This window comes from Mus caroli, unplaced genomic scaffold, assembly GCF_978045245.1.
Source record: "Mus caroli unplaced genomic scaffold, Mus_caroli_1 scaffold_12, whole genome shotgun sequence".
In the NCBI taxonomy this organism is placed as follows: domain Eukaryota; kingdom Metazoa; phylum Chordata; class Mammalia; order Rodentia; family Muridae; genus Mus; species Mus caroli.
In genome coordinates, this window is record NW_028227267.1 from 26,577,281 (window position 1) to 26,600,333 (window position 23,053).

General features: G+C 39.9%; 1 protein-coding gene across 3 annotated transcripts in view; it reads left to right on the forward strand.

The window, feature by feature from the left end:
• Positions 1 to 23,053, forward strand: part of Ptpn20 (protein tyrosine phosphatase non-receptor type 20) — a 54,076-nt gene that overhangs the window by 25,023 nt on the left and 6,000 nt on the right. For all 3 annotated transcript variants that reach the window (XM_021181772.2, XM_021181773.2, XM_021181776.2), the window contains 5 exons: positions 183 to 316; positions 8,381 to 8,529; positions 10,955 to 11,045; positions 16,581 to 16,915; positions 18,575 to 18,790. In XM_021181772.2, coding sequence (XP_021037431.1) covers positions 183 to 316; positions 8,381 to 8,529; positions 10,955 to 11,045; positions 16,581 to 16,915; positions 18,575 to 18,790 — 925 coding nt within the window. The remainder of the gene's footprint in view (positions 1 to 182; positions 317 to 8,380; positions 8,530 to 10,954; positions 11,046 to 16,580; positions 16,916 to 18,574; positions 18,791 to 23,053) is intronic.

Consider the following 23,053-nt stretch of genomic DNA (forward strand, 5'->3'; position numbering starts at 1 on the left):
TGCTAGCTAAGGGAGAAGAGGGGATGGGTAGGTGGACTGCCCAGGGCTTGCAAGCCCAATGCAGGATATGCAGTTTGTGATCAGGTGTTAAATTTAGAGTTACCCTAGAGGTTATTGGAGATTCTTCTCTAAATGTATGTGGTATATATTTTTTCTAAATCCTGTGGATGTTTTTCTTCTAGTGACAATGATGAGACTGTGTGGAATGTCAGTGACCTGTCTGTCAGAAACAGGTGGAGCAGTGTGGATTCAGAGACTGCAGGGCCGTCAAAGACTGTCTCCCCAGTGCTTTCTGGTAGTAGTAGGCTCTCAAAGGGTATGCGCAAAGATATTTTTAATAAGAAATGAAAAGAGATATGGAAAAAATTTCAAATGTGAAAATAAATTTTAAGGATTTATATATACTTTTTTCTTATATTAAGATTTTATTTCCAATTATTTTTTAAAGTTAGTGTTTAATGGATTTTAATAAGGCATTTCATGTTTTTACATCATTCTCCCTGTTGCTGGAATTTCCAACCCCAATAAGCCCATATTAAAAACATATAATCCAGTTATTATAATTATAAGCTATATATGCTTAGATTGGGCAGACCTAACTTATTCCCCAGCTGTAAGACCCCTTGCTACTTGTGGTTTCTCCTGGCCATATGGTTCTGGTCTATTGCATCTTCCTCCTCCTCTTCCTCTGTCCTCTCTCCTTATTCTCTCGCCCTTCTCTCCCCACCTACCTGCCCCCACTCTCAAACCTCTAGTCCCACCTTTCCCCTCCACTGGCGCTAGCCTTTATTAACCAGTTAAAATGGGAAAAAGGTTCACATGAGATCACCTGGGCAGCATTGGGCCAACCCACAACACCTCCCTATTGTCCTCCCCAATTCTCTTTAACCCCCTTTGCTGATCCCCCTTCCTCCTTCACCAATAGTCCTGGTTCTGCTTTCAAGCCATATCTATTCAACCTCTCAAGATATCTTCTTCACTGTTCCCATTTCATGACCTATACATACATATTTAAAAATAAATATACTAGCACTTCATATTTATGAGATCAATTTCTACTCTTCATTTTATTTCCTCCCACTCCACCTCTCTCTCTCATAGGTCTTTGAAAGTTCTGCATGAGAAAAGGTTTCTGGTACCCATGCAGTGATAGATTTGTAACAGTGTTGGCCCATTATTACTGTTTCATTCCCATCTTCTTGGAGTACAGTCTTAGTTGGATCTGCTTTTCTTATCCTGCACTTGGTCTTCAGCTTCCTACAATAATATTTGCTGTAATTCTGTCTATTGTTAAGACTTTGGTTTCATGGGAGCTAAATACTATTCAGACATTAGGCATTTTCTGTGATGGTAATAGCTCCCCTTTTCCAAGGCTATACTATACATACTATACTATATTGGGAAATGATCCTTTCCATTCCCTCATGTACTCCCAGGTCTTCTCATGAGTAGCTGTTAGATATCTGGGGCATTGAGTCCAACTGTGCTCTTGACTTCTAAGGATTCTGGATTGTGACACTGGCCCATAACATAGTTTTCAATGCACTACTTGTGTCTGAGTGCTTCTTTCCCATGTGTGCAGCTCTTTGTTTCTCTCTTCCCCACTAGCTACTATAAGAGATAGTGTTCCAATTCCTGACACTCTTTAGAGGACTCTGTCTTAGACTTCAGATCCTTCAGTTGCCCTGTTCTCGGCTGTCTGATGGTTCAGCAAAAGGATAGTTTAGTGGGTTTAGTAACTTGTGTATATAATTAGGACATGAGTGATATTACAAATAGCTTTGTATGTCTTAAGAAAAAAGAACTTTTAATATAAGTATGTCTGTAAATACATTCCTTTGTAAACATTGTTTTCAAAACAAATAGCTTTGCATATCACAGTTTATTTCAGCCTTGAAAAATAATAATACCCCATTGTATGACTGTAGCATAATCTATATTCTTGATTTCTTGTTGGATATATAGATGTTGTGATAATTATCATTGGGGCTAAGGCTTCAGGAATACTCATACATTGAATTTGAAAAAGAAAAGGTGTTGCTCAGATTTGTACTATGTAACAACAGTACAAGCCTACAAACTCATTTTAGTGCCTAAACAAACATAGGATATCTAGAATAAAAATAAGGTATCCAGAAGTTTTAAAAGGAAAGGGGTGATATTGTGAGCCTTAGAAAAACCATACACACCTGGGCCACCTTGGGTGCGAACTTGGCAGAGGTTCCATGGTTCCCAGAGGACTCTCCAGGGTGCAGGCACCATAGCACACCCAGGATCTTAGGGTAGCTGGTGAGTCTAACACAACACCTGTTTCAAAACAACCAGGAGGGGCCTGTGACAGCAGGAACAGGAACAGAGGAACCGCTCCCCCCCCCCCCCGACCAGTGGCTGGGGTTTGTTCAGGTTGGCACCAGCCCTGAGCCACCTTGGGCATGAACTCCGCAGACAGTCCCACAGTCCCCAGAGGACTCTACACGGTGCAGGCACCCTAGCACACCCAGGATCTTAAGATCAGTGAGGAGAGTTGGACTTCAGAGAGGGCTGTGACTCAGGGACTCAGGTGAGAGAACCATCTTATATCCCAAGTCTATCAGAGACCAGTCCGTGCAGGAGAGCTTCCTGGACAGGGTCCCTTTGGGTCTTCATTCTCAGCCAGGAGGCAGAGCTGAGACCCAGACCTCTGGGCACCTTCCCCGACAGAGGAAAGTCGGCCTCCAGGGAGGGCTCTGACCCCAGGACTCAGGTGAGAGCGCCATCTTGTATCCCGGGTCTCTTAGAGAATCGTCCACACAGGAGAGCACATGGACCACAGAAGCAACAGAGTTTCTTGGACAGGGTTCCTTCGGGCCTTCAGCTCCAGCAAGGAGGCAGAAGATCTGAATGCCAGACCTGTGTGCACCTTCCCTACAAGATGAGAGCTTGCCTGCAAAGAGTGCTCTGAGCACTGGGACTCAGGAGAGAGTTGGACTCCCAGGAGTGCTGACAGAGGCTAACAGAATCACAGGCATAACAAGTTCCAGCCAGAGACAGCTAGAACATCTAACACCAGAGATTATCAGATGGAAAAAGGCAAACATAAGAATCTTACTAACAGAAATCAAGACCAAATCCCTCAAAGAATTACAGGAAAACACTGCTAAACAGGTAGAAGTCCTTAAAGAGGAAACACGAAAATTCCTTAAAGAGTTATAGGTAAACACAACCAAACAGGTGATGGAATTGAACAAAACCATCCAAGATCTAAAAATGGAAGTAGAAACAATTAAAAAAAACCCAAAGGGAGATGACTCTGGAAATAGAAATCTAGGAAAGAAATCAGGAACCATAGATACGAGCATTAGCAACAGAATACAAGAAATGGAAGAGAAACGCAGGTGCAGAAGATTCCATAGAAAACATGGAGACAACAATAAAAGAAAATGCGAAATGCAAAAAGATCCTAACTCAACACATCCCAGAAATACAGGACCCAATGAGAAGACCAAACCTAAGGATAATAGGAGTAGATGAGAATGAAGATTTTCAACTTAAAGGGCCAGCAAATATCTCCAACAAAATTATAGAAGAAAACTTCCCTAACCTAAAGAAAGAGATGCCCATGAACATACAAGAAGCCTACAGAACTCCAAATAGACTGGACCAGAAAAGAATTCCTCCCGACACATAATAATCAGAACAACAAATGCACTAAATAAAGATAGAATATTAAAAGCTGTAAGGGAAAAGGTCAAGTAACATATAAAGGCAGGTGTATCAGAATTACACCAGACTTTTCACCAGATACTAGGAAAGCCAGAAGATCCTGGACAGATGTTATACAGACACTAAGAGAACACAAATGCCAGCCCAGGCTACTATACCCAGCCAGAGCAATTCGACAACAAAAGGAGATCAAGGGGATACAAATTGGAAAGGTAGAAGTCAAAATATCACTATTTGCAGATGATATGATAGTATATATAAGTGACCCTAAAAATTCCACCAGAGAACTCCTAAACCTGATAAACAGTTTCAGTGCAGTAGCTGGATAAAAAATTAACTCAAACAAATCAGTGGCCTTTCTCTACACAAAGGATAAACAGGCTGAGAAAGAAATTAGGGAAACAACACTTTTCACAATAATCACAAATAATATAAAATTCCTTGGTGTGACTCTTAACTAAGGAAGTGAAAGATCTGTATGATAAGAACTTCGAGTCTCTGAAGAAAGAAATTGAAGAAGATCTCAGAAGATGGAAAGATCTCCCATGCTCATGGATTGGCAGGATCAATATAGTAAAAATGGCTATCTTGCCAAAAGCAATCTACAGATTCAGTGCAATCCCTATCAAAATTTCAACTCAGTTCTTCAAGGTATTAGAAAGGGCAATTTGAAAATTCATTTGGAATAATAAAAAACGAAGGATAGCAAAAACTATTCTCAACAATAAAAGAACCTCTGGTGGAATCACCATACCTGACCTCAAACTATACTACAGAGCAATTGTGATTAAAAAAAAAAAACCTGCATGGTACTGGTATATCAACAGACAGGTAGACCAATGGAATAGAATTGAAGACCCAGAAATGAATCCACACACCTGTGTTCACTTGATCTTTGACAAGGGAGCTAAAACCATCCAGTGGAAAGAGGACAACATTTTCAACAAATGATGCTGGCACAACTGGCTGTTATCATGTAGAAGAATGCTAATTGATCCATTCTTATCTCCTTGTACTAAGGTCAAGTCTAAGTGGATCAAGGAACTTCACATAAAACCAGAGACACTGAAACTTATAGAGGAGAAAGTGGGGAAAAGCCTTGAAGATATGGGCCCAGGGGAAAAATCCCTAACTGAACAGCAATGGCTTGTGCTGTAAGATCAAGAATTGACAAATGGGACCTCATAAAATTGCAAAGCTTCTGTAAGGCAAAAGACACTGTCAATAAGACAAAAAGCCCACCAACAGATTGGGAAAGGATCTTTATCAATCCTAAATCAGATAGGGGACTAATATCCAATATATATAGATGACTCAAGAAGGTGGACTCCAGAAAATCAAATAACCCCATTAAAAATGGGGCACAGAGCTAAACAAAGAATTCTCAACTGAGGAATACCAAATGGCTGAGAAGCACCTGAAAAAATGTTCAACATCCTTAATCAACAGGGAAAGAAAAATCAAAACAACCCTGAGATTCCACCTCTCACCAGTCAGAATGGCTAAGATAAAAAATTCAGGTGACAGCAGATGCTGGCGAGGATGTGGAGAAAGAGGAACACTCCTCCATTGTTGGTGGGGTTGCAAGCTTGTACAACCACTCTGGAAATCAGTCTGGCTGTTCCTCAGAAAATTGGACATAGTACTACCAGAGGATCCCTCAGTACCTCTCCTGGGCATATATCCAGAAGATTTTCCAACTGGTAATAAGGACACATGCTCCACTATGTTCATAGCAGCCTTATTTATTATATCCAGAAGCTGGAAAGAACCCAGATGCCCCTCAGCAGAGGAATGGATACAGAAAATGTGGTACATTTACACAATGGAGTACTTCTCAGCTATTAAAAAGAATGAATTTATGAAATTCCTAGGCAAATGGATGGACCTGGAGGGCATCATCCTGAGTGAGGTAAACCAATCACAAAAGATCACAAATGATATGCACTCACTGATAAATGGATATTAGCCCAGAAACTTAGAATACCCAAGATACAATTTGCAAAACACATGAAACTCAAGAAGAAGGGAGACTAAAGTGTGGATACTTTGTCCCTTTTTAGAATGGGGAATAAAATACCCATGGAAGGAGTTACAGAGACAAAGTTCGGAGGTGAGATGGAAGGAAGGACCATCCAGAGACTACCTCACCCAGGGATCCATCCCATAGACAACCACCAAACCCAGATACTATTTCATATGCCGGCAAGATTTTGCTGAAAGGACCCTGATATAGCTGTCTCTTGTGAGGCTATGCCAGTGTCTGGTAAATACAAAAGTGGATGCTCACAGTCATATATTGGACTGAGCACAGGTCCCCCAGTGAAGGAGCTAGAGAAAGTACCCAAGGAGCTAAAGGGATTGCAACCCTATAGGAGGATCAACAATATGAACTAACCAGTACCCCCCAGAGCTGTGTCTCTAGTTGCATATGTAGCAGAGGATGGCCTAGTAAGCCATCAATGGGATGAGAAGTCCTTGGTCTTGTGAAGATTATATGTCCCAGTACAGGGGAATGCCAAGGCCAGAAAGCGGGAGTGGCTGAGTTGGGGAGCAGGGTGGGGGAAGGGTATATGGGACTTTCGGGATAGCATTTGAAATGAAAATGAAGAAAATATCTTCTAAAAATAGTACTTTATCTATTTAACAAAAAAAAAGAAAGAAAAAAGAAAAAAAAAGCATACACTTACATCCCCTCTATCTGGGGCTATTCTTATAGTTCTGCCACAGTCAGACATGCTGAGTTTTGCTTTATTATGAACTCTGAGTGACACACACAGCTCACGTTTATGGGGCATGAAATCTGTTTCTTTCCACCAAGGATTTTCATGGCTGATTCTCAACATGCCAAGGGATTCTTGAGAGAATTGTCTTATTTCTAAGTACCCGCCTTCTTCAGTTCAGTGTAGGACTAAGATTAGACTCTATCAAGAGTTGGCTAGTAGTTGATGACAGAGAAGTAATGCTCTCAAAATATGAAGAATTATATGTAATTATATGTTAACAAGTAAAGGATAGCCAGTAGACACTGACAAGCACATTACAGAAGAGAAATATGAAAAAGTGTTTTAATGTAATTGTAAATCAGGAAATTAAAATTTCAATAACAATGAAATAATTGTATAAACTGTAATGAATAGTACAAACTGACTTTTTTTTTTAAAATAACAATTGGGTAAGAGTCCATCCTGATAAGCATTTGTCATGGCTGAAATAATTTTCAGTTGTACACAGTGCAGTTATATTCTTTGTCCAGAAAAGGAAACAATTCTATGTTCTTGATATTCTCCAACTTATATCCCCTTTATTATCTTATAAAGAGAAAGGTAATTTATTTTTATCATATATTCATATTGAAGATGGAGAAAGTCTCATACTTACTATATTGTGCTAAATATGCCCTCAATAATGACTTTCTCTTCTCTCTTTCACAACAGGAAGCACCTTATTTTATTGTGGCATGTGTATCTGTGTGTCCGTGTCCGTGTCCGTGTGTGTGTCCGTGTCCGTGTTCGTGTGTATGTGCGTGTCCGTGTGTGTGTCCGTGTCCGAGTGTGTGTGTGTGTGTAATTGGACCCAATTAAATACTTAAATTGATTCAGCAGCAACAGAGCATTCCTCACTACCTGCCCCAATGTTCTGGGTTCCCAAATGAAAGAGAGAGAGGGGGAGGGGATGGGGAGAGGGAGAGAACCTTTATATTCTGATATGCCTAGAGCAGCTCAATGGCTGGTCCACTTCCTAAGCTCCATGTGGCTAATCCAACTCCCTCCAGCATTCCTAAATTTGATCTATATCCCATTTTTTCCACCTTTGCTGCCCTGGTCCTAGTCAGGCAGTTCTCGCGAGAATGGTCATCTTCCTTTTTAAAGTGATTTTCATCATTTTTATTAATAGTAACTTAATTTTAGTAACTTTCTGTTCACATTGTTTTCTTTAGAAAGATTTTGAGAACTTCAATATTTTACCTTAAAATTGTGAAACCTCTAAAGAATATTTTATTATAAACTTCTAGACTTACTGCATTTTTACCCACAGATGATATTTATAAAGTTTCAGATACTTGGAACACGTATACTGACCATGTGAACTAAAGGTCATTGTAAAATGATGGATTCCATATGTGCTCTTTGATAAAGAACACACTCTTCTATTATTGTGTGTTGGCGTATATCCTCCATTCTGTCTTATTAGTTATATACTTAGGCCCTCTCTGTCTTTCGATGTGTTTCATGCTGTTTGGTCTATGCTTGTAGAGTGAGACATTTATTGGAATCTCCATGTCCTCTCATATAGACTCTAGGGGCTTCTAAATGCTTGATTCCATGGAGGACAAAAAGCTTTGTCTTTTTTAAAATTCACAATGTTAAGCATTCTTGCCTCAGTGTAATTGTCAATCCACACAACATGTTCATAGTATAAGACCGAATATTCTTCGGTCTACTTTATGTTTAATAACTCTGAATGGATCTTGTCTACAAATTATGGATTTTTATAAAACTTCAAGGTACATAGCATTCTTTTTTTGAAAATGATAGTCTATTTAAATGTAACAGACTCTTATGGAAAAGTAAACTTCCATAAAGTTTAAATCTTTGTATTTAAAAGTCTAAGAAACATAAAATTAGTATCTATTGTCTACAAAGAACTTACAAATGTGGACTTTTCGGTTTCTTAGACACTGAAACATCTGTCTCTGAAAAGGAGCTAACTCAGTTGGCTCAGATTCGACCATTAATATTCAACAATTCTGCACGGTCTGCTATGCGGGATTGTTTGAACACGCTTCAGAAAAAAGAAGAGCTTGATATCATCCGTGAGTTTTTGGTAAATATGTTGGTCTAAAGAAAAGTTTATAATTTCCTTTTTTCTACCACAACTAGAAATTTTCTTTCCTTTTCTTTTTCTCCTCCTTCTTCTTTCACATTCTGTTCCTCTTCCTCTTCTTCCAGTTCTTCTTATTTTTTTATTTAGTACATTGCTTGTATTTTTAAATACCATATCTTTACAATAATGTACATGGTAAAAATAATCAAGTAGCATAAAGGCTACAGATATATCGACGCTTTCCTATTTCCTCCTCCCATTTCCCTCTGAGGCCACCGTGACTATTGGGCTTGTTATTGTAGACTTGAAGTGTTGGCATGCTGTTTATTCACAAGTCTACTCCATTAAAGAAACCTCTGTAACACACAATTTTCACTCATATTACCACTCTATACAGCTGTATCTTTGAGTTAATCATATGTCAAATATCTTCATTTTTTAAAATAGTTCTGGGAAATTTAGCTTGTTCTATTCTCTGCTTTTTAAACAGCAATCAATCATTCTTCATATGCTTTTATTTTATATGTGTCTTTTTAAAAAACAAATTTCTAGAAAGATAGTATTTTGTGTTGTCAGATTTTGACATTTGTTGATCATTAGTTTTGCTGATGATTTGTCATTTCTTTATTATAAGATACAAAATTATCTTTCCATGATTTTAAGCATTGCATATTAACATGCAGTTTTTACTCATATTTCTGCTTATTATTTTCATATTAATTACTCTTCATATAATAAAAATATTCCTTTTGTGATATATATATGTATGTATATATATACATATACAGTGTATGTGTATATATATATATGACACACAGTGGTCAAAGGACTTTTGAATTTTTTTTTTTAAAGATTTATTTATTTATTATATGTAAGTACACTGTAGCTGTCTTCAGACACTCCAGAAGAGGGCGCCAAATCTCGTTACAGATGGTTGTGAGCCACCATGTGGTTGCTGGGATTTGAACTCTGAACCTTTGGAAGAGCAGTCGGGTGCTCTTACCCATTGAGCCATCTCACCAGCCCGGATTTCTATATTATATCCATTTTTTAGTAATATTCATTTCAGTCTAAGAATATAATAAGATTTTATACTTTTATTGCACAATTAAATTTTTTTTAGTATTTTAATTTTTCATTCAGTATTCAGTTAGCATTTAACTTGATTTAAGGCTTTTAGAAGAAACCACTATTGTATATCTGTGCATTTGTCTTAAGACTCTACTAAATTTTATTTTATTTTATTTTATTTTATTTTTTTTTGGTAATGAATGATGGCATTTTACCTTAGATTTTTAAAAGTTGACCTTATTATTTAGGCACTAGTTCCATATTTCTTTCTTTTTCTTTTTTTTTTTTTGTTTGTTTTTTGTTTTTCGAGACAGGGTTTCTCTGTGTAGCCCTGGCTGTCCTGGAAGTCACTCTGTAGACCAGGCTGACCTCGAACTCAGAAATCTGCCTGCCTCTGCCTCCCGAGTGCTGGGATTAAAGGTGTGCGCCACCACGCCAGGCCCCATATTTCTAAGATATATCATATAGTAAGACTAATCTTTACTACCTTTGTGTGATTTTTTTTCTGTTTTTTTTTCTTAAAGATTTTTCTCTGGGTTAGGTTTAGAATTGGCTTTTAGAAGTAGACACTGGCCGTAGTACCCTAGTGCTGGACGCCTAGGCAAGCACCTTCCGAGGACCGACCATCCTTCACTTTTCCTTCCACACACATTACATTTCACAAAGTCACTTTGACTCACTGAGACTCCACATTAACCGTTGCTCACTTTCTTGGTGTTTTCTTTACGTATTTTCAGACACAAGTAGACACTATCACTAATACTATTGTTTCTGTAAGTCACATGATATTTGGTTAAATATTCTCCATTAATGGCCTAAGGATGGGAAAGTGTTTTTTTTTTTTTTTTGTCTTTGTGTTACAGTATCTAGAACTAGCTGATTAATAAATTTTTGTGAATTCACACTTGTTAAAGAATTTCTTTTGAAATGAGGATAATTCTTCTGGCAGTAACTCAGCTATAATTTTCTCAAGAAGAAAATTTTAAGCCACCATGTAGCTTTTTGTTGAAATATTTCTGTTATAGTTGTTTTGTTTATAAAATAATAATGGTATATGATTGAAGCTAAGAACTAAGTATTCTATTTTATTTTTCATGAAAGGGTAAACAGTAGTGTTCAGGTAGAAAACTATTTTGAGAATTTAACATTTTTTTATCAAGTGACTCATTGACTTATCTTAACTTGGGATATTGTAGGCTGTCCTTATTGCATGAGATTCTAGTTTCTCTGGTTTATTATATACCATTGAGTAGCAGGTTATACCATATGGAGTTTAAGGATAATAAATGCTTAACAAAGGGAGATTTTCATTCTTTTGAAATAGTAAATACATGGATTTTTTTAATTTTTGAAGGAGTTAGAACAAATGACTCTGCCTGATGACTTCAATTCTGGGAATACACTACAGAACAGAGATAAGAACAGATACCGAGATATTCTTCCATGTAAGCTGAGAACATTTTAAATTATTTTCCTGTTAATGGTAGGGGAAAGATAAAAGCCCACTCTTTGCATGACAAATTTTGAATTTCACCATTAACTCTAGAAGCTAGCACTGGATTACCTGGGCACAGTCTAGGATATATGATCTCTTCTGACAACTGTCAGTGAACTCTTTCCACTGCCCTTTAGTCTTGATTACCCATCTAAGACAAAGTCTGAGACATCTGTCACTAGGTATCCTAAGCCTGACTACCTTCCCTGGCAGTTTGTTTAAACATTAAAACCCAATGGAGCAAAAACAACAACAACAACAACACACAAAAAACCAAAAAAAACCAAAACAAAACAACAACAACAACAACAACAACATAACCCAATGGAGCTTTTTATATCCTCTGCCCTAGACATTAAAGCTAACTTATCAGTCTGCTACTCAACAGGTAGCTGATGTTTGATGATATCCAGAGCTTCCCAACACCGGTGGGAATTAGACCAGTTTCCCTTCCTTGGTGTATTTGCTCACCACATTTGTCAGTCTCAACCACCCAAGAAAAACAAACAAACAAACAAACAAACAAACAAAAACAGAAACAAAAATACGACAATGCAGTCTTAATGAAAACTTCATTCTGTGAGCATCTCTTAATATAATCATCCACTGTTCAAGCCAGAAAGCTGAGTCATTTGTTATATGCAAAAAGTTCTGCAAATTCTTCTTCTTCCACCTCTTTAATACTTCTTGAATCTCCCAACACTTCTCTTTTGACATTGCTGCCAACCTGGCCTGAGTGTCTCTCACCTCTCAGCTGATGTCTCTTTCCCACTCATTCAAACAGCTGCTGAAGTGATTTTCTTACAACATAGTCAGGATATCTGGCTGTTCTCTTCCATGGTCCTCTGGTACTGTCAGGAAAAGTTTTTCTTGGTGTTTGACTTTAAAGCTGCTCTGGGTTTCTTTTCTTCCTTCCATATGATTAAACCTTGAAACTATACAAGATCTACCTTCCTTCTCTGCTGTGGTCACCCCTTTGTCTTCCATAGCTCATCAGCCTAACCTTTGTTGTTTCCCTCAGAGCTAGATCTGGTGATTTTTTTCAAGGGTTCTAGTGTCTTGGGAGTGAGTACGCTTCCTACTTACCAAGTTATGCTTTAATGACTTTCATTGTTTCTGTAAATATATTTGAGAGTAGCACAAATTTTGCTTTACTTAAACTGTAATTCACCTAAGTTCTATTTTAGGGTTTGCTTACTTTGTAACACAGTCTAGTCTAATCTGAGCAGCAGCCTATGAACACATGCCTGGTTTCTTCATCACACATACAAAGGAAGTTCTGATAGCACATTAAGAAAGCAAGAAATCATTTATTTGCCCTCAGTTCAGTTAGTCTTCACTTTGCAAGCTCCAGCCTGCACACATATTGTTAATAATAAAACATACTGTTAGAAATACCATAACATGAATCAGATTTCAGTTATCACCGTGCCTTAGCTGTAAATAGTGCAGACATAACAAGTATAACAGCCGCCCCCTCAATGTACAAATGACTGTGTCAGTAAAAGTTGGAAGGAATACCAGGGCTTCACCTGATGTCTTTCCAAATCTGTTTGTGTTGTGTTAACAAACAGCAGAGCATGCAACTGTGCTGTCCCTTCATCTCCCAGTGAGAAGCCTGTGTGGCATCCTACAAACAGGTTAACCAAGAGAGCCGACTCACAAACACAGAGGTCAGTGGCAGCAAACTTATATACATATACATTGCATATATATTATTCTAGGGAAAATTTAGAATTGGACAAAATGCCCTTATAGAATAAATATCTGACTTGGAGCATGTGGTATTATTACCAAACAGGGAACTCTACTGCTGTACCCAGAGGGACTTGCTGAAGGGTGGCTTACCAAAATGAAAGCACTGAGTAGTTGGTGTGGTTAGCATGAAGGCCACCTAGGAGACATGTGCTGGCTAGAGGCTTTACATTACAGGAACTTTAGGGTAGCTTGTACCTATGTTCTTATGAGGAGTTCCCTATGATCAATTGGCAGGGGAAATAGGGCTTGACATGGTTCTGAATTGTTTCTGTGGCTCACCTGTGTCACTGGACAGTTGTAGTTCATTTTTGAGACATTGCTGAAGTGTAATGGTAATGGGAATTATGCCTAATGGGAATAACCTTGCTTGTTCATTTTTCTTGGAGAAATGGTTGGCAGATGGTCAAGGCCTTAGAAGGAACATAGTTGAAAAAGTCATAACAAAGGAGGTCTAGGGAAAAGACACATAGGTAGAGCTTTCCTCTCTCTCTCTCTCTCTCTCTCTCTCTCTCTCTCTCTCTCTCTCTCTCTCTCTCTCTCTGTCTCTCTCTCTCTCTGTCTCTCTCTCTGTCTCTCTCTCTCTTGGTTTTTGGTTTTTCGAGACAGAGTTTCTTTGTATAGCCCTGGCTGTCCTGGAAGTTACTTTGTAGACCAGGCTGGCCTCGAATTCAGAAATCTGCCTGCCTCTGCCTCCCAAGTGCTGGGATTAAAGGTGTGCGCCACCACGCCTGGCTTAGGTAGAGCTTTCCAAATGAGGAAATTCCACATCAATCCTCTGCTTGTGTGAGTGCTCATGAAGAGTGACCTCAACAGAGGACAGTAACCATGTGGGTAGGATACTGTCTGTGGACAGCAGTCATTTTCCCTCAGTCCTCGGCCGTTGTTCAATAGCTCATGAAAAAAGAAAACTCGCTTATTTGACACTATTGGAGGCTATGTATGAATTCAGCTTCACAGATGTCTTGCCACTCACGAAGAACAACCAGGCTACACTCAGTTATTGCCAAGTATCTGGGCTTCAAGAAGCATGGAGTATCGCAGAGTTCTTGATATAAAACCTTATTCCCCGAGGGGGCAGATTATGTTGAACCACTCCTATCATGAAAGAAACAGTGATTTTTTTCTAACAAAAGAGAAATTTACTCTGATTATGGATTTGCCTTTCCTAAGTGCAGTGATTTCTCTGAACTTACTGTCTGTAGACCTACAGAATGCCTTACATCATGGTGCTCCACACAAAGCAACTCTCTTTGTGGCAAATGGCTCTTAGCAGTGTTTTTTTTTTTTTTCCCTGTGAGGTTCACACAGACTTCACTCTCTTGAAGAGACTTACTTGATATAATGGTTGAATGATGTTTTGAAGAAAATTATGGTGCTAAGTAGGTGACAGAACCTTCCTGGGACAATATTCTCTAGTTGACTGAACACATAGTACCTGCTGTAGCCAGGATTTGGGGACTCAGGGGTGCACACTCTGGTCTCAGCAGGTACTCGGGTGTGGGGCATTTTACCAGGGCATGGGCTCCTTTTGAGAAACTACACACTTAAGGGAAAGCTTCTCCCAGCATCTGTTAGTTGCCAGTAGCACCTCAGCTGGGGATGGAGCTTTGGGCCCAGCTCTCCTCTTTGTGCTGGGATCTGCTCTAGTTGGACTTTTGTGGGTCTTGCATGTGCTTTCACAATCTTTGTGAGTTAAGGCATGCAGCTGCTGCTGTGTCCAGAAAACACTGTCCTTGTCATGTCTCCCACCTTCTCTGCCTCTGACATTTTTATGCGCCCTCTTCTGCAGTTGTGCTCACTCCTGCCTTTGGTGGAGGAGGTTTCTATATAGGTTTCATTTAGGGAGGAACTTCTTCTCTGCATCTTTCCCAGTCATGGGTCTCTACATTGATCATTAATGATCTGGTGCAAATATAAGCTCCTCTGATGAGGACTAAGAGGTACGCTAATATAGGGTATGATGATAGGTCACTAGGAGCTGATTTAGTACTATGTCCATCTAATGGTCTCCTAGGGTCTATAACTCCCTAGCCTGAGGTTCTCGGTCTGTTATGGTGTCCAGGATGGGTTTTATCTTGGGGAATGGATCTTTCATCCAGTCAGAAAGTAGCTGCTTGCTTCCATGCTCTTGGCCTTGAGGTCTTAACAATTCTCTTCGTTAATGTTATCCCAACTCAAGCAATGTCTTTGTGCAAACTTGAGTCTTCCTGTAGAGTCAACAAACATGTAATTTCTTGGGGATTTGTCGAGCCCAGAAAGGCTGCATAGACTGGGACAAGCAGGTTAGGAATTTGAATTGAATAATTGTGGTTTGTATCTGTAAGTTGGATTTTTACTAAAGTATTCAACACATTCGATCTTTCTTTTTAAAACTAAAAGTGTTTCTATAAAGTAGCATTTTGGATGGTGAGATGTTGCAACAGTTAGTACCAGGTACTGCTCTTGCTCTCATTTTGAAATATTTGGTGTTTTTCTATATTTGACAGTAGACTTTTCTATTCCTCTTTATAAGAGAATTGTGTGTCGTACGTTGGAAGTTATAGACCTTGTTTGGTGACAAGTAAGCATAACGTAGCTGGAGCATTGGTGGAGCAGAGCACAGATGTCTATGTGCAGTAAAGCAAGGGCCTGAAGGGTGAAGATTACTATGGGACAAAATGGCAGTTTTCTCTCCTGCTTCCTGACAGTGTAGACAAGCCCCATGCTGTTTGGAGCCAGTACTTTCTGTAGCATCTTTGTTGCCATATACCTTGTTTTGATTGCCACCTCACTCCACTCAGTGGAAGGTGAGAAAGGATTAGAAACGGTGGCTGCCTGGCTAGAATTTGGACATTGGTAGACTTCCATTAATACTAGTCTCCAAACCATTTTCCTATTTTGTAAAAACTCTTTTCTCTGTTGCCCTAAACTTACAGATTTCCCCAGTTTTCAGGAGAATACCATACCATTTGCTGTTGCCCCTGAGGGTGCTTCTGTGCTGTGTTCACTGGCACAGTAGTAGACACTGACAGCCCTTTCATCTCACACTACTGTGTCTCACAGAAGTCCTATAGGACAATGCTGATGGTACTCTTTCATTTCTTAAAAGATGCTCTTAAAGTCCTCCTAACTGTATATTTCTAAAGTCTTGCAAATAGGTTTTATGGAGGGATGAATTTATTTTTAACGTTTTACTGATTCTTTGTGAGTTTCCCATCATGCACCCCAGTCCTGATCATCTCCCCAGCCCCTCTGCTCCACCCACCAAAATAAAACACACATACACACAAACAAACAAGTAAACAAAACAAAAGAAAGCATAGAACTCAGCTGTAGTGTGTCACAGTGTGTCACAGTGTGTCACAGTGTGTCCCATAGTACACTCCTGCCCCACCCCAAAGTCTACATCATCTGTGAACTGTTGGGGCACATGGAAGGGCCAGTCATGCTGATGCAAATCTGCAGGCTCTCCATGGCACAGGGCAACAGGATAACCAGCAGGAGTCCCAGGGAGGATCTGATATTGACAGTCACAGAAGCCAGAGACCTCTAACCACACCAATGACTCATTGGAATGGAGGGATGAATTTAAACTTAGCTCTTTTGAAAGTAATCTCCCTTGTCATTTTCTTTTGAGAGGGTGGTAAAGAAAGTCATGGATTTACCTGTGTGAGATGCTTTCACAAGGTCTGGGGAGCTCAGCCCACTCTTGCGTTATTTTTACCACATGTTTCTGTTTCCATAATAGATGATTCAACACGTGTTCCTCTTGGAAAAAACAAGGACTACATCAACGCTAGTTATATTAGAATAGTAAATCATGAAGAAGAGTATTTTTATATTGCCACTCAAGGACCATTGCCAGAAACTATAGAAGACTTTTGGCAAATGGTTCTGGAAAATAATTGTAATGTTATTGCTATGATAACCAGAGAGATAGAATGTGGAGTTATCAAGTGTTACAGTTACTGGCCCATTTCTCTGAAGGAGCCTTTGGAATTCGAACACTTTAGTGTCTTTCTGGAGACCTTTCATGTAACTCAATATTTCACCGTTCGAGTATTTCAGATTGTGAAGAAGTCCGTAAGTCTTATAATGCTGCTTGTAGATTCATGTTTTACAATATAAGCTAGTGTGTTGGAATATGTACTGAAGGTGTGCCTTGTCTGCTCGCTACTACTGGGAAACCTGCTCTTTTCTGAAGGGAAATGGAGGAGCCATGGATCTGTGAGTGAGGGGCGGTAGGGGGAGTAAGAGGAATGGAGAGAGGGAGGCTGCTGGTGGGATGTATTGTACGAGAGGAGAGTAAATAAAAAGAAAAAAAAATTTGAAGTAACTTTTGTTATTGGTGCACACCTTTAATCACAGCACTTGGAAGGCAGAGGCTGGTGGATCTCTGTAAGTTCAAGGCCAGTCAGGTCTACAGAGAGTTCCAGGACAGCCAGCTCTAGAAGAAAATAGAGTAACCTTTTACCTCTTTGTCATCTAGAAGTGAAGCTATAGTTTTTGACTTCTGCTTAGCCAAACTGTGACTGGAAAGGAAGAAAATGTAAAGGGGATCACGGGGCAGGGAGTGGCTATCAGATGCTTCTGGTCCCCTGATGCCCTTTGGTGGCTTCTGCCAAATGTGGCAGACTGCACTGAGTTTGTCAAGAGTGCCTACTGCTGTGATGGATTCTACTGCCACACAGTGAGCAAGGAGACACCTATATTCTCCAGTACTTGAGTTGCTGTGCTGTGATAATGTCAAGGTTCACATAAGGTGCTTTGGGAACTGAGATGGGAAATAGTGTTATCTGGAGTTTAGGAAAAGGATTACTGAAGCTAACATCACATGTGGGTGGCAAAGTTCCTAGATAAGAAAGAAAGGAAACAGACAATTGAAAGAGACATTGGGTGTGTTTATAGAAACATAAATAAGTGCTCATGGAACAGAACTTTGTTACATTATCAAGGAACAATGAGGGATCAAGGGTGGTTGTAGACAAAAGCAGGGACCAGCTAGAACATGAAATGCCCCACTTCTGCAAAAGAACATGAATTCGATAAGTAGCAATTGGGACAAAACACTTAACAGGTAAGGTTGTTTTGTTTTTTAGTAAAATTGCCAGACTTCTAAGGCACTTAGGCCTTGGTACTTGTGACACTAAGAAGGTTTGAAACCATACTGATCCTATATTCGTAGTGACTCCTGTATGAGAGGCGCAGATCCTTCTGAATGTGTCAGCCAACTCTTCACTCTTAAGTACTTTGAAATCTTGGTTTATCTGCAGCCTCGTGATACAGAAGGAAACTGTTAGTGGAGGATTTGGAAGTCAAGCATTCAAATCCAAGCTGTAAATATGTGAGCCTTGTGGCTGAGCATATATCCCCCAGTCCTACCAATTCTATAAAAATGGAAACAGAATAGTACTTTTATCTTAGGCTGATATAAGGATTGAAGTCGATAACCCATGTGAAGCTCCTAGCACATTACCTGGTAGGAGTGAGTTCTGGATTCCTGCATCCTGACAGCGTTCTTGTTTTTTATTGTTTTCATTGTGTTCCTCTTTTTAAAATGGAGAAAAGCTAATTGTGGCAACTTTCAGAGTTTTTTTTTAAACAACCAGCTTAGCTTTCTGTATTCTGAATGCTCAGTACATCAGTGTGCACTGTCCCCATCAGCACCATCGTTACTATCATAGAAATTGAAATGAGATCTCTAATATAAGAAATCAATAAACATCTCTGTCTCTCTACCAGACAGGAAAGAGCCAATGTGTAAAACACTTGCAGTTCACCAAGTGGCCAGACCATGGCACTCCTGCCTCAGCAGATTTTTTCATAAAATATGTCCGTTATGTGAGGAAGAGCCACATTACAGGACCCCTCCTTGTTCACTGCAGTGCTGGTGTAGGCCGAACAGGGGTGTTCATATGTGTAGATGTTGTGTTCTCTGCCATCGAGAAGAACTACTCCGTAAGTATGTGATAAAGCAGATGAACTGATAATGTCTCTAACCATGCTTCTCACAGCCTGCTCTTGCTGGACAGCTCTGATCTGAGCAGCACAGCACATAGAGTGCACATTAGCTTAGGAGACTTCATTCTCACTGGGTTTGCTTCAGGCTCCTGGGACTGCAGTGAGGATTAACGTGAGTTATATCTGTGACTAGCTAGGAAAGTGTAGAGAGTGATGGGCACTCTGTAAGTAAGCAGTCATTTCCTTCCTTTGTGTGCCACTTAGGGCTTTAGTATTTCTTTTAGATAACTTCAACGAAATATTCTTGCTTTTGGTAAGAAAATCTGACATGCATGTATGTTGAAAAATGTTGAGCTCAGAGTTGATGAGGGGCCTCTAGGCTTAACTGCTGATTTTACTATCTACTTTAGATTTGAGTGGTTTTATATAAATTGCTCATCCTCTCTCAAATTCCAGTTGTATTATTTTATACACTTTTGTGGTTTATAACTTTAACTGTGTGTTTGTATGTGGGTATGCAAACATGCCAGGAGAGGAGAGACACATGAAACCCTCCTGGAGTGGAGTGACAGGTGGTCGGTCATAAGTTGTTCAGCATGGCTGCTGGGAATTGAACTCTTCAGGAGCAGTGTGTCCTCTTGAGCAAGGAGCCATCTTTCCAGCCTCAAAATTAGTTTTTTTTTCCAACATAAAATGAGGGGATAAGTATTCATGGGTATGAGCCAAACATTAGCAATCCCTTACTCTCTCCTGAACTGAGGTGTAAGAGACAGAGTCTGTAATTCTAAGAAGGGGCAAAGTGTCCACACTTCGGTCTTCCTTCTTCAGTTTCATGTGTTTTGCAAGTTGTATCTTATATCTCGCTATACTAGGTTTCTGGGCTAATATCCACTTATCAGTGAGTACATATCATTTGAGTTCTTTTGTGATTGTGTTACCTCACGGTCCATCCTCCAGGTCCATCCATTTGCCTAGGAATTTCATAAATTCATTCTTTTTAATAGCTGAGTAGTACTCCATTGTGTAAATGTACCACATTTTTTGTTTCCATTCCTCTGTTGAGGGGCATCTGGGTTTTTTCCAGCTTCTGGCTATTATAAATAAGGATGCTATGAACATAGTGGAGCATGTGTCCTTCTTACCGGTTGGGACATCTTCTGGATATATGCCCAGGAGAGGTATTGCTGGGTCCTCTGGTAGTACTATGTCCAATTTTCTGAGGAACTAACTGCCCGACTGATTTCCAGAGTGGTTGTACAAGCTTGCAATCCCACCAACAATGGAGGAGTGTTCCTCTTTCTCCACATCCTCGCCAGCATCTGCTGTCACCTGAATTTTTCATCTTAGCCATTCTGACTGGTGTGAGATGGAATCTCAGGGTTGTTTTGATTTGCATTTCTCTGATGATTAAGGATGTTGAACATTTTTTCAGTTGCTTCTCAGCCATTCGGTATTCCTCAGGTGAGAATTCTTTGTTTAGCTCTGAGCCCCATTTTTTAATGGGGTTATTTGATTTTCTGGAGTCCACCCTCTTGAGTTCTTTATATATATTGGATATTAGTCCCCTATCTGATTTAAGATAGGTAAAGATCCTTTCCCAATCTGTTGGTGGCCTTTTTGTCTTATTGACGGTGTCTTTTGCCTTGCAAAAGCTTTGCAGTTTCATGAGGTCCCATTTGCCAATCCTCGATCTTACAGCACAAGCCATTGCTGTTCTATTCAGGAATTTTTCCCCTGTGCCCATATCTTCGAGGCTTTCCCCCTCCAAACGATGACACCATTGCCTACACTAGCAAGTGTTTGCTGAAAGGACCCTGATATAGCTGTCTCTTGTGAGACTAGGCTGGGGCCTAGCAAACACATAAGTGGATGCTCACAGTCAGCTATTGGATGGATCACAGGGCCAATGGAGGAGCTAGAGAAAGTATCCAAGGAGCTAAAGAGATCTGCAACCCGGTAGGTGCAACATTATGAACTAACCAGTACCCCGGAGCTCTTGACTCTAGCTACATATGTATCAAAAGATGGCCTAGTCGGCCATCATTGGAAAGAGAGGCCCATTGGACATGCAAACTTTATATGCCCCAGTACAGGGAAATGCCAGGGCCAAAAAATGGGAATGGGTGGGTAGGGAAGTGGGGTGGAAGGTATGGGGAACTTTTGGGATAGCATTGGAAATGTAATTGAGGAAAATACGTAATAAAAAATATTTAAAAAAAATGTGTACTATCAAACACATAAAAATTTCCCCTTTTATTAAAAATAGATTCTTATAAAAAAAAAGAGACAGAGTCTGATATATGGTGGTTATACACTGCTTTATTGTTGTCTTGTGGCACAATAGCTTGCTTCCTGAACTATTCCGTGCTGCAGTACTGAGGAAGAGATGTCTGCTGATTGTGCAGGCCCTAGGCAAGGTGGCTCTTACACTGCCCTAAGGACATGAAGTCCTTAGCCCAGTCAAGAGCCATGTGCCCTGACAGGTTTGTTCTGAAGTTACTTTCTTGTGGGACAAAGTCAGATTCCTGAAGTCTACGGCTCTGCACAGCCATTATCCAGTAGAGGCAGGCCTTCCTGTGGTGAAAAAATGCCTGCTATATTTTCAGTGTTCACCCACAGAGGACATCAAGGAGGAGCTAGAAAAACAGTCCTTAGGGAAAGATGACTCTCTCTTCAAAAGCATGGGCTTCTGTCTCCTAGCATTTCACTTTCTGACTGTGTGTTAGTCTCCGAACACTAAAGGATGGCCCTGGCCTGTTCTGGCCACTCATGACTACAGGCCATGAGACTGAGACTGGGGATGCTATTGTTTTCCAAAGCAAACTCAGAATATCATGATGAAGAATTCATATAAGTTGGATGGTCAGAAAAAGGCACCTGTCCTAAAACGTTTGCATGCTTATCCTTGTTCATATCACTGTGGCACTGTACAAGCTGCCTGTTATCTTTTGTCAAATGTAAGTAGCACGGTGCCCCCACAGAATAGCTTCTTCCACGTGAAATGTGCCTTATTTCTGATCTTACACAGCTTATGTGGCAGTTTCTCTTCTCAGTGGTACTTTGAGTTGAGGATAGAGCTCAGTGGTGAATGCTTGCCCAGCAGATGCAAGGTTTGAGGAAACAATGAAAAGATATTGTTTCTGTTTGATGAAATACTGTGGCTAAAAATAAGAACTCAGCCGTTGTTTCCTGACTTTCCATATAACCCAGACTGTCAGTGACTGAAGTTCTTACTGGTGCCGTGCCCTACTTGCCTGGGAAACTTCACTGAGCAGAGCTCATTTGTTGTCATCAGAGTTCTTTCTGTAGAAAGGCCTCTGGGACCTGGACACACCCACGCCTGTGTCAGTGGCTCAGGGTGTCTTCCTCTGTTCCCTACAGATATAAAAAATAGGAGAACACACAACCATTTATGTCTTTTTATTGATATGTATAGTCACTTTAATTTTTAATCAAGTTAGGTTAAAACCCCTTATAACATTTGAAAGCCAACTAGTTCTTGTCTTGAAGAAACATCAAGGGTTTGTCAGATATTCTCAGCAAATCTTGTTTCCTTTTTCTCTATCATCTGCATGTAGTAACTGTTAACCAGAAGCTAATGCAATGATGAGGAGAACAAGCCAGAGGTTAACATGTTTTCCTTTATATACATCAGTGTTTACCTCGTCTCGTCTGGAAGGCACTAACTCGGCGTTGCTCTTTGCCTTGTGAGTAGAGAGTTCTCCCGAAGCAGCCTTGGGCTGATTTACCTTCTGACTTAAAGTCCTTGGCTTGTCCCTGTGTGTCATTGCAACTTAGAAGCCCGAATTTCATCCTCTGAAATAGAAACTGCAAGTCACATTTGTGCTGTATTTTTCTGTAGTTTAGAACTAGGTGCATTTAAAGCATGGGTGCATCATGTGCCTACCAGTCACACAGTGATTGGATCACTGTTAGCCATATTTATAGATTCCTTCAACCACTGCTGTCACTGCCTGTCATTAGCTAGTTCCCAAACTTACCAACCTAGAGCACAATTAGAAATAACTGTCTTTTGTCATGTATTTAGCAAAATTTCAAAGAAATCATTAGAGCAGTTTTGACCTTTTTTGACGACTGTCTATGATTTTTACTGTTAGGAATTCAAACACTATTTTGTAAGAAGTCTGTTGAGTAGTAATGTGTGAAATGCTAAATATCTGCTTTTGTTGGCTTTCTAATCTACTTCTCTATAAAATAATCTTTTTGGTTTTGTAAAAATGCCTTCTTATTCTGAATGCC